At 60.4% G+C, this 10,797-nt stretch overlaps 6 protein-coding genes across 6 annotated transcripts in view; 2 read left to right on the forward strand and 4 right to left on the reverse strand.

Annotated features, from left to right (window-relative positions):
* Positions 1-64: 64 nt before the first annotated feature.
* Positions 65-2,122, reverse strand: SPRG_09785 (hypothetical protein; the record flags this gene model as incomplete). Its single annotated transcript, XM_012349437.1, has 1 exon — positions 65-2,122. The coding sequence occupies one exon, from the start codon at positions 2,120-2,122 to the stop codon at positions 65-67; it is 2,058 nt and encodes a 685-aa protein (XP_012204827.1).
* A 679-nt stretch (positions 2,123-2,801) lies between these two features.
* On the reverse strand, positions 2,802-3,149 carry SPRG_09786 (dynein light chain 2). The gene has a single exon (XM_012349438.1). The coding sequence runs from the start codon at positions 3,102-3,104 to the stop codon at positions 2,835-2,837; it is 270 nt and encodes an 89-aa protein (XP_012204828.1). The 5' UTR covers positions 3,105-3,149; the 3' UTR covers positions 2,802-2,834.
* Positions 3,150-3,751: 602 nt separating this feature from the next.
* On the reverse strand, positions 3,752-4,864 carry SPRG_09787 (hypothetical protein; the record flags this gene model as incomplete). Its single annotated transcript, XM_012349439.1, has 4 exons — positions 3,752-4,142; positions 4,198-4,273; positions 4,321-4,549; positions 4,596-4,864. The coding sequence occupies 4 exons, from the start codon at positions 4,862-4,864 to the stop codon at positions 3,775-3,777; spliced, it is 942 nt and encodes a 313-aa protein (XP_012204829.1). The 3' UTR covers positions 3,752-3,774.
* An 828-nt stretch (positions 4,865-5,692) lies between these two features.
* SPRG_09788 (transketolase) lies at positions 5,693-7,878 on the forward strand. Its single transcript, XM_012349440.1, has one exon. The coding sequence runs from the start codon at positions 5,736-5,738 to the stop codon at positions 7,815-7,817; it is 2,082 nt and encodes a 693-aa protein (XP_012204830.1). The 5' UTR covers positions 5,693-5,735; the 3' UTR covers positions 7,818-7,878.
* Positions 7,879-8,625: 747 nt separating this feature from the next.
* On the forward strand, positions 8,626-9,622 carry SPRG_09789 (hypothetical protein; the record flags this gene model as incomplete). Its single annotated transcript, XM_012349441.1, has 2 exons — positions 8,626-9,352; positions 9,396-9,622. Exons 1-2 carry the CDS (start codon positions 8,638-8,640, stop codon positions 9,620-9,622), a joined length of 942 nt encoding a protein of 313 aa, XP_012204831.1. The 5' UTR covers positions 8,626-8,637.
* A 668-nt stretch (positions 9,623-10,290) lies between these two features.
* Positions 10,291-10,797, reverse strand: part of SPRG_20854 (hypothetical protein) — a gene marked incomplete at both ends in the record, with an annotated part of 1,879 nt that continues 1,372 nt past the window's right edge. The window contains one exon of the mRNA XM_012349498.1: positions 10,291-10,764. Coding sequence (XP_012204888.1) covers positions 10,291-10,764 — 474 coding nt within the window. The remainder of the gene's footprint in view (positions 10,765-10,797) is intronic.

A 10,797-nucleotide genomic window follows, 5' to 3' on the forward strand; every position in this document is an offset into this window, starting at 1 on the left:
CTTGCAAGCTCGCGACAAGAGCACGGCGTCGGCATACCTACATCATATATAAGCCCACATGTCGTTAGACTAGTCTTGTTGCGGTATCATACCGAAGTGGGAGCGTGAGCATCATCGTTTCAAAGGTTTGTAACAGCAAAAGGCGAATGGCGGCCAGTGGGGTTCGAAGCCACTTGTACCAGACGCACGGCGGCGTCCATTTGAGCAGTTGCCGGAGCGTCCGGTTCATCGGCGGTGGCGACGATGGCCCCGACGGTTTGATTCCGTCGCCCAGTCCACGCGCCAAGAAACGGAGGATCTCGACCACGTCCGCGTCGGCGGCCGTGAGGTGCGCGAGCCGGTCGTCCAAGTACACGACCAGCTGCAAGAACGGGTCGGCGGCGGCTGGGTTTTTTGGAAAGAGGCGAGGCTCCACGTGGCTCTCGAGCACAAGCTTGCAGCACAGACGTGCTTCGTCGAGTGCGAGACTCGTGGACGTAGCATACCACCGCCGAAGGACGCCGCACCAGTAGCTCACGTCGACGACCGTGTAGTCGCCGCCTTGGGCCGTCTCGAGGAGCTCGCGGTATGTTGGGAGCGTCTCCGAGAGCAAGGCGAGCTGCGTCTCGAATGGCGTGCGATACCACGCCGCGTTCATGACGAGCAAGACGAGAACGATCGAGCGCAGTCGAGGCGAAAGCACGGCCGTCGAGAGCACATCAATGAGCTCCTTGATCGCATGCAGCATCGGCAGTGAGAGCGATGGGAGCGCGTGGAGCATCGACGCAACGACCTTGGAGCCGTGGGTGCGGACGAAGTGGCCACGGCAGCGAGGGCTCACGCGCAGGCCGGCAATGAGTGTGTGGAGGCACGCCAACGCCGACGCTTCCGTGATCGACGTTGGATCGCGGACCAAGCCGTAGAGCATCGCCGTGATACCGCCGAGGGTCAGGATGGCCGACGGCAGCGACACGGTGCGCACGGGCACCGTCCCGGGCTCGAGCCAGCCGTCGCCATTGCTGCGGCTCACGTCAAAGCACGCGCGTGCGACGATCGCGCAGGCCCGGGCGTCGTACGCGTAGACAAAGCGCGTCTTGTCGGGCAGCCCCACATTTTCATAGAGCCATGCTCGGAGCAGCGGTGCGCCGTCGCGCCAGTGGAGCTGGCCGACCTCGGCGTCGCTGAGCGCCGTGCCAAACAACGTCGGAAGCCAGAGGCGACCTTGGAAGGACGGAAAGTGCGGCATCGTGCCAATGCAGTTGTGGCCGTCGACAAGCTGCGCGGTGTCAGGGTACGGCAAGCTCCCGCTGTACACGAGGGCTCCGTCAATGTAGATGGAGATCTTGTCCTTAAACACCATCTTCTTGGCGTGCACGAGGCAAAAGTGCGTCCAGTGGTGCTCCATGTGCCGGCGGCTCGGCAGCGGTACGACCAGCTTTGTAAACGTCCCGCTCGACGTGTGGGTGGCCAGCAAGAGCGAGTCGCCGTCGAGAAGGACCGTGACGCCATGGCCGTTGGACCCGCGGAGGCTTAGAAGCGACATGACGGGCGTTCCAGGCTCGATGAGGATCCCGGTTGCAAACGAGTAGCCCTTCTTGGTCGAGCTTAACGCCCCCGCTGGCGCGACGATACCGGCGTGGGGGCCGTGGAGCACAAACACGTGGCGACGAATGCTGGCAGCCGGGTCCAACTCGGTCACAAGCACGCCTTGGAGCAGCTGCAGTAGCAATCCGGTGAAAGCGTCGCCGATATTGGCTTCAAGCGCGTCCCAGAGGCTGTACACGTCATACGGGTTGGTGTGGGCGACAAGGAGGTCGTGGAGCGTCCGCACGACCTCGGCGAGCTGGGCGGTCTGGTCACCTGGCTCGGCCACAAGCTTCTTCATGAGCGAGAGGTAGGTTGCCACGAGTGCATATGGCCCGGCGAGCGCCGGCGGGTCTTGGATCGGCCCTTTGCTCATGGACGCGTGGTCGATCGGGCGCAGCGCGTCGCACCGGCGGCGGACGAGCTGCCCACTGACCTTGATGGCCTGCGTCCGGAGGCCGACGTCGTCCTCGGCTTGGGCCGCGATGTCGATGAGCAGCCGGACCATGTCGCCTTCGTCGCCCTCGGCGCGAACCGCCTCCGCGATCAAGTCCTCCATCTTCCCGAATGCTCAAAACGGACAAGAAACATGATCTCGTCGCCGACCGCGCTGATTGGTCCATGTTAACTTATCCGGAATGTCCGGTTTATCGTGCGATGATGTGTCGTTAAGGCATTTAGTCGTTCAGTCGTTTAGTCGTGTCGTTTGGTTTAGTGGTTTAGTCGGGAAGTTGGTCTCTGGGCGTTTCGTTTTTGCCGGTTTGTTGGCGGTGGTCGCATGCGTCCTCGACAAGCGCCGATACGCAGCCAGCGAAGCATGGAGCTGCTACCAGAGGCGGTTGAGTCAGTACGAAGCGCTAGTCGTGCTAGTCGATCGAGGGGCGAGCACGAGAACTATCCATGCAAGCGCTACATTAGCTTTTTCACCACACTCTTCAACCGCTAAGATCGTAGTGGCAGGACACCATGCGTCCAGGGGTGAAGCGCCGTCCCACTGCAGCAGTGAGCAAGCAAGACGAACGCCGTCTTTTACGCCGACGCTGTCGGTCTTGTGCATCACCGTCGTGACTCGGAAGATTTGGCCTTTCTGTCGCTACTGCCAACGGCCGTCACACGCCCGCGGGGTTTAACGCCATGAGGCACCTTATGGCTTCCGTTCGCCCGCTAGGGCTTCGTTTGCCTGCTTTGTCTTATACCATCGCTACTTCAGCAGGCGGCAAGAGACGTCCCTTGCTGTACATTCGCAGCATGTGATATTATCATCGACGTGTTTAGCCCGACTTGAAGAGGAGGATCGCGACCTGGCCCAAGTAGAAGTAAATAAAGTGCTTCGTCTCGTGCGTGACGTAAGAGCCAAAGTTGCGGCCGACGATGCAGTGCCACGTCGGGTTGTACTTCTTGTCAAACTCCTTCTTGATGAAGGCAGCAATGTCCTTCTCGATGTTGTACTTCTCGAGGGCCTGCGACGCGCAGTCGACCGCGTCCTGCTGCATGTCTTCGTGCATGTCGGCGTTCTTGATCACGGCCTTCCGCTCCGACATCTCTTCTCGTCCCTTGAGCAAATCCAGAAATACCGACTGGGAAGCCGAATTTCAACAAAGATCTCGACCTTGGCCTTTGTATTGACTCGAAGCGACGCTTGGGGCCGCCCTAAAAGTAGGGCGAAACGAGGACACTTCCCGGATTGGCTAAAATCCTACGCACCCCACACTGCGCGTGTTTCTTTGGAGCCAATGAAACGCGCCACTTTGGTATCCAACACGGTGATTGGTCAAAACCACCCACGCGGAGGCCGATTCTAGAAACTCGGCCGCGAAGACGGTGTCCCGAGCCTCCCTATATGACCAACGAACGCCGAGGATCGATAACGCCCTTGCTGATACGTCGACTTGGCTATCGAAATGCATGCATCTACCTTCGTGTGCAATGCAGTACAAGTGACCCATTAAAGGCAATGTTGGCGGCGCTGCCTTGAACCCCTAACCGCCCTCGCCGTTGCATTCACGTGCCAAGTTCACAACATCCGCTTGAAGCCCGTGTGGTTGACGCAAAATCACCAACGTCATGGCAGAAGCTTCGTCGACGACCCGCCGTACGTGTCTCGCTTCTCGCGTCTGGTCTGTACGACAGTACATGCATCGAAATATCTCACCCTTCTCGACCACAAAACGGTCGCGTTCTTGATAGAACTGGGACGTCAGCCTCGCTGTATTACGTGGCAGCCGCACCGTGCCGGCCTTGGAAATTGTTCATGCCATCGCGGCCGCCGCCGAGGCCCAGGGCAACGTCCATGAGAGCGACGGGCAAAAGCCGCACACCGCGCGTGACGAGCGGCAAGACCCAGCGGTGCCACGACCGCGCACACGTGAGGAGCTCGTAGTCCTTGCACTCGATGCTCTCGATGACGGTGGCGACAACGTCATCGACCGTGATCATCGGAATCAAGTAGGCGTGCACAAAGCGGGGCCACCAGTGGTCCGAGGCAAAGATGCCGCGGAACATGCCGCTGTCGACCGCCATGGGACACACGAGGAGCGTATGCACGCCGGTTTTACCCAAATGCTGGAGCTCCATGCGCACTAGTGCATGCACACATGAGTCAGCGCATGTGCCGAGAGGACGAGGGTGTCGTACGAGCTTCGTGGAACCCCACGCACGCGAACTTGGAGCTGCAATAGTCAGTGAGCCGCGCCGAGCCATTGAGCCCCATCTACGTTGCCGCATAAACCACACATTCGAGGTGTCAAGAGGTCCAACGATCGAGGCCATGGTCACAATCATGCCATTGTTCCGCGCGAGCATTGCCGGCAGCACGGCTTGCGACGTCCAAAAGTGGGCAAGCGCGTTGACGCCAAAGATGTTCTGGACTTGGTCGTGGGTCAAGTCGAGGAGCGGCTTGCCGTGGACGATGCCAGCGTTGTTAATGAGTACGTCGACGTCGCGCCCGAGAGCGGCGACGACTTCAGTTAAGCAGGTGACGACGCGCCTGGTGGAATGTATGAGCATCAAGTCATTGGCACATGGCGACGTACGCGTGGTCGGACACGTCGCACACAAAGGTGTGGCTTAGACGCGGGTGCTCGCGGGCGAACGTCGCGAGGCTACCTGCGTCCATGTCCAAGCACGCCACGATCGCACCCTTCTGCGCCATGGCAATGGCCAAGCCGCGCCCGATGCCCGAGGCGGCGCCGGTGATGACAACGACCCTGTCCTTGAGATCAAAGAGATGGCGGCGCGGCCATAGCAGGAGGAGGAGGATAGCGCCGACGACGACGGCGACGACGACAGGAGCAGCATCCATCGTCTATAGCGTTGACGCCCCAAGATGCAGCGGCGTTATGATTGGTGGATTTTTAGCCAATGGCATCGACGCAATCAAGATCATGCGTGGGGCATTGCTCCCACCCAGTCCTTCCCACCCAGTCCTACGACGACAGCGATGAACCAGTGTAGCTGCATACTTGAGCTCTACCATACACGATACATCTTGTCACAATAGAGGAAGGCGTTCAAGGACATTGCCGCCGTTGGAGATGTACAATGTCCTAGTACATGAATCGAGACCTAGACATTGTGCCACGAGGAATTCGATCGAGGCAGCACGTCAAAGCGATCTAGCTGCAGCAGCCTTCTGCACCAGTAAAGTCTCGACTGACGCTGCAGACTCGATTCAGCCACGCGAAGTGTCCAGAGAGCACCCACGATGACGCATCATCCATCATGCTATTTGAGTCTCAAGATGGCACAGAAACGGACCCACCGTCTCGGAAGATGTAGCACTTGCATTGCTGGTGCCAACACGTGCACTGGCGAACGCCTAACAGTGAGCTGCGTCCAGGCAATAAGGGACGGTGTTTCCACGACTCGTGTCGACTGTGGAAGCTTCTTCTGCAGGAAGTTGCCTCTACTAAATTTTCCTACCTTTCTACTCGGTGTCTTGGCTCATGACCAAAATAATGGTTCGTGGCCCAAGATTCAGCCACGTCATGGAAGAGGCCTAACGATGAAGTGTAAGCCGCCGGCCAAGTTGAAGTCGGTGGCCACTCAAATCAAATCAGTTTTAAAACCCACCTCTAGGAATTGATATCCAGAATTCTATTTTGAGAGGAACATATCTTTGTGAGCGGTCCATTTTCAAGATTCCCAACGGAACAACCAACCACCACCGCAGGATGAGCCCTCGCCCGTTGACCGCCGCCGAAGAGACGCTGTGCGTCAACACGGTGCGCATGCTTGGCGCCGACCAGCCGACGGCCGGCAAGTCGGGCCACCCCGGCGCGCCCATGGGCTGTGCACCCATGGCCCACACGCTCTTTGGCAAGGTCATGCGCTTCAACCCGACCAACCCCAAGTGGGCCAACCGCGACCGCTTCGTGCTCTCCAACGGCCACGCGTGCGCGCTCCAGTACTCGATGCTGCACCTCACGGGCTACGACGTGCCGATCGAGAGCCTCCAGTCGTTCCGCCAATGGGGCTCCAAGTGCCCCGGCCACCCCGAGAACTTTTGCACGCCCGGCGTCGAGGTGTCGACTGGTCCGCTTGGCCAAGGTCTCTCGAACGCGGTCGGCCTTGCGATCGCCGAGAAGCACTTGGCCGCCGAGTTCAACAAGGACGGCCACAACATTGTCGACCACTACACGTACGTCATTTGCGGCGACGGCTGCATGCAGGAGGGCGTCACGTCCGAGGCGTCGTCGCTCGCGGGCCACCTCGGCCTCGGCAAGCTCATCGTCTTGTACGACGACAACTTGATCACGATCGACGGCCACACGGACATTTCGTTCACGGAGGACGTGGCGAAGCGCTACGAGGCGTACAACTGGCACGTGCAGGTGGTCGACGACGGCAACTACGATTTCGAGGCGCTCCACAAGGCCGTGCTCGCTGCCAAGGCCGTCACGGACAAGCCGTCGCTCATCAAGATCCGCACGACGATCGGTCTCGGCTCCAAGATTGAAAACACGCACTCGGTGCACGGCGCGCCGCTCAAGGCCGACGACACGGCGTCGATCAAGGAGAAGTTTGGCTTGAAGAACGAGCCGTTCTTCGTCCCGGACGTGGCGCGCGCGTACTATGACCGCCGCGAGGTCGGCGCGTCGCAGGAGGCCGAGTGGCAGGCGCGCTTTGACGCGTACGCGGCCGCGTTTCCCGCCGAGGCCGCCGAGTTTGTCCGCCGCATGGAAGGCCGTCTCCCGGAAGGCTGGAAGGCCAACTTCCCGACGTTTACGCCCGAAGACAAGGGCCTCGCGACGCGCCAGTTTTCCGAGAAGGCGCTCAACGCGGCGGCCGCGGCCTTGCCCGAGCTCGTCGGTGGCTCGGCCGACCTCACGCCGTCGAATCTGACCAAGCTGACCATGTCGGGCGACTTCCAGAAGGACACGCCGATCGGCCGGTACCTCCGCTTTGGCGTTCGCGAGCACGGCATGGCGGCGATCTGCAACGGCCTCTTTGCCCACGGCGGCGTGCGTCCGTTCTGCGCGACGTTCTACAACTTTATCGGATATGCGCTCGGCGCGGTCCGCGTCTCGGCGCTCTCGCAGTTTGGCGTGCTCTACATTGCGACCCACGACAGCATCTTCCTCGGCGAGGACGGCCCGACGCACCAGCCGATCGAGATGAACGCGTCCTTGCGCTCGATGCCCAATATGTTTTTGTACCGCCCCGCCGACGGCAACGAGGTCTCGGGCGCGTACATGGACGCGATCGAGCATGCGACGCAGACGTCGGTGCTGACGTTCTCGCGCCAGGGCGTGCCCAACCTCCATGGCTCGTCGGCCGAGAAGGTGGCCCTCGGTGCCTACGTGCTTTCGCACGTGGTGCGTGGGAAGGTCGAGCTTGCGTTCACCGGCAAGCCCGACCTCGTCATGATCGCGACCGGCTCGGAAGTCTCGCTCGCGATCGAGGCGGCGACGCTCCTTACGGACAAGGTCGTCCGCATTGTCTCGGCGCCGTGCGTCGACATCTTTGAGAAGGCGTCGGTCGCGTACAAGAAGGAGGTGCTCCTCGAAGGCGTCCCGATCCTCAGCGTCGAGGCGGCGTCGACGTACGGCTGGGACCGCTTCTCGCACCTGCAGTTTGGTCTGGACCGCTTTGGCGCGTCGGCGACGATCGAGCAGCTCCGCGAACACTTTGGCTTCAACGCGCCCGCGGTCGCGGCCGAGGCGCAGAACTTGCTCGAGTTTTATGCTGGCCGCGCGGTGCCGTCGCTCTTCGACGTGCCGGCGCGCCGCATCGTCAAGGAAGGCCACCATTGATAGGGTTGGACGGATGAAGGCGAGACAGATGCGTGCTAATGCTACTTCATGTTCTCGAGTCGATCCATTTTGACGTCGGAGGAGTCCTACTGCTTGCAGAGACGTCGGTTCCATGCAACGGCACTGGGCACACCACGCGAACATGTCGCGTCGCCACCGCACGTCGGACAGATCGTGCGACGTCGGACGGGCTCAACATCGCAACATCTTGGTGTGCAGTGTGTTGTTTTTGCTCGCAGTTTCTTGCTCGCTGGTTGTCTCGGGGTTGTAATTGCAGGACCGTGGACGCTCGCGCCACATCCCGTGGAAGCCGAGGTCGTACAGCTGGATTCAACAAGGGTGCGACAGCGACTGTCGTGAATTCTTGGTCGTTGAACCACCGTTCTCATCACTGCGTTCTCATCAAAACGATGCTGCACCTTCTCCGCAAATTGGCCGATTGCGGAGCAGCCTGCCTCACGGCTCGCTGGAGCTACTGGTGCACAGTATTACATATTATACATGCGTGTAGCCGCTCCGACGCTACGAGCGCAAGCGAGAGGCAGTCATTGCATTGCAAAGGAAGCGCGTGGGGCGAGTCAAAAGTCACCCAACCGTCCGCGTGCACCCAAATGGCCTTGCCACGTCATGGCCCTGGTTTGCGACATGTGCACAACCACTGTATGAGCCACTGGAATTATTTTATTGTCCGACGTTTGTACATACAAATACCAAGTGCACGCGAAGCCAACGAGTATAAAAAATGGGCCGCGGTCCGTATCCGGATGATCGGGCGATGTTTCCGGATGATGCTGGAACGGCAAGATGGCCACTTTTCAAGATGAGCTTCCAAGCCGAGCAGACGACGACCGTGGTCTCGCTGCCCGTCGTGGCCGCGCCGCCGACGATCGGGACCAAGATCTTACTGGCAGGCATCGCTAACGCGAGCGCGGCCGCGATCACCAACCCGATCGACGTCTTGAAGGTCCGCATGCAGCTCGAAGGCGAGCTCGCTGCGTCCCGCGACATGCCCCGCCGGTACCCGAGCTTCGTTGGCGGCGCCCGCACCATCTTTGGCAGCGAAGGCATCCGTGGCTTCTACAAGGGCCTCTTGCCGTCAGTAGTCCGCGACGGCTTTTACTCGGGCATCCGCCTCGGTGCGTACGAGCCGATGAAGGAGCTCCTCGGGGCGACCGACCCGCACCACACACCGCTCTACCTCAAGGTCGTTGCTGGCGCAATCACGGGCGCGTTCGGAAGTGCGCTCGCCAACCCGACGGACCTCGTCAAGATCCGCATGCAAGGCGAAGGCACGCGCTACAACAGCGTCCGGTCCGCGGTCGAGGATATCGTGGCACACGATGGCGTCAAGGGCCTCTGGAAGGGCGTCGGGCCGACCATGAAGCGCGCGGCGCTCCTCACGGCGTCGCAGATCCCGACGTACGACCATGCCAAGCACACGCTGCTCAACAACGAGATCATGGAAGAAGGCTTCGCGCTCCACGCGGTGTGCAGCATGTTGGCTGGCTTCATGGCTGCGACCGTCACCTCCCCAGGTATGCGCATCCGTCGTTCATCGAGGCTTAACTGTGTTTGTAGTTGATGTCATCAAGACGCGCATGATGACGCAATGCCGGCGGGTCAATTGCAACGACACCATGTACCATGGCACGCTCGACGCCTTCCGCAAGATCACGGCGGGCGAAGGCATTCGCGGGCTCTACAAGGGCTGGTTCCCCAACTGGATGCGTCTCGGCCCGCATACGATGATCACGCTCGTCATCTTTGAGGAGCTGCGCACGGCCGCGGGCCTCCCGCCGCTCTAGTTGTCTCGTCGTCGAGTCGTATTAAGCTTGCCTGTTGTCCGTCTTCTTCCTGATCGTTAATAGGTGGAGGGTCGGAAGGGTCGACATGCTCCTGGCTACTAGCCGCGCCTCCTCCGTCCCGCCCATAGAACGTACAGGTGGGACCGTCGAGTATCCTGTATACAGGAAAATACGCTGTTTCGTCGCCGACCATGTTGAAGTTGGCGCCCCAGATGAGAGGAAATCAGACGCACCCGACGTCCCATGGGCACGTCCCAAACGCTCCAACACCATGCACGACTACCTCGAGAGCATCGGCCGAGAAGGACTGCGTGCGTGGCGACCCCATCGTTATCAGCTCGGACGCATAAGACACATTCCAGTCGCTACCTAATCCATCGAGAAGGGCGTCGTCGGGAAGGACGCGCCGTGACCTTCCAGTTGAATGGGATCGGAGAAGGGTCATGGGGATCCTAATCATGCTCGCTGGCCGCGTGATGATCGTTTTACAAGGTCTCGTCGGGACAGAGTGTGCAATTGCCACATTGCAGTTGATCAATTTGCCCTATCCACCGCGCTGCGCGTCGCTCGGATGCTTCCACGATCCTCGCGTCGCATCCGCTTTACCACAGCCCATGTCCAGAGTCATACTAGTACAATACAAACCAGGTCGTGTTGCGACTGCAAACTTAATGGTGGCCTTCCTTGACGATGCGGCGGGCCGGCACGTCGAAGAGCGACGGCACCGCACGGCCAGCGTAAAACTCGAGCAAGTTCTGGGCTTCGGCCGCGACCGCAGGCGCGTTGAAGCCAAAATGTTCGCGGAGCTGCTCGATAGTCGCCGACGCGCCAAAGCGGTCCAGACCAAACTGCAGGTGCGAGAAGCGGTCCCAGCCGTACGTCGACGCCGCCTCGACGCTGAGGATCGGGACGCCTTCGAGGAGCACCTCCTTCTTGTACGCGACCGACGCCTTCTCAAAGATGTCGACGCACGGTGCCGAGACAATACGGACGACCTTGTCCGTAAGGAGCGTCGCCGCCTCGATCGCGAGCGAGACTTCCGAGCCGGTCGCGATCATGACGAGGTCGACAGCGCCTTCGTAATCGACGACACGCTCGCCGTGGACGATGGTCTGCAGCACGTAGGCACCGAGGGCCACCTTCTCGGCCGACGAGCCATGGAGGTTGGGCACGCC

Source organism: Saprolegnia parasitica (genome assembly GCF_000151545.1).
Source record: "Saprolegnia parasitica CBS 223.65 unplaced genomic scaffold supercont2.54, whole genome shotgun sequence".
NCBI classification, from domain to species: domain Eukaryota; phylum Oomycota; class Saprolegniomycetes; order Saprolegniales; family Saprolegniaceae; genus Saprolegnia; species Saprolegnia parasitica.

Excerpts from the sequence above, each read along its gene's own strand:
- SPRG_09786 (XM_012349438.1), bottom strand. The coding sequence starts at position 3,104 with ATGTCGGAGCGGAAGGCCGTGATCAAGAACGCCGACATGCACGAAGAC.
- SPRG_09788 (XM_012349440.1), top strand. The coding sequence starts at position 5,736 with ATGAGCCCTCGCCCGTTGACCGCCGCCGAAGAGACGCTGTGCGTCAAC.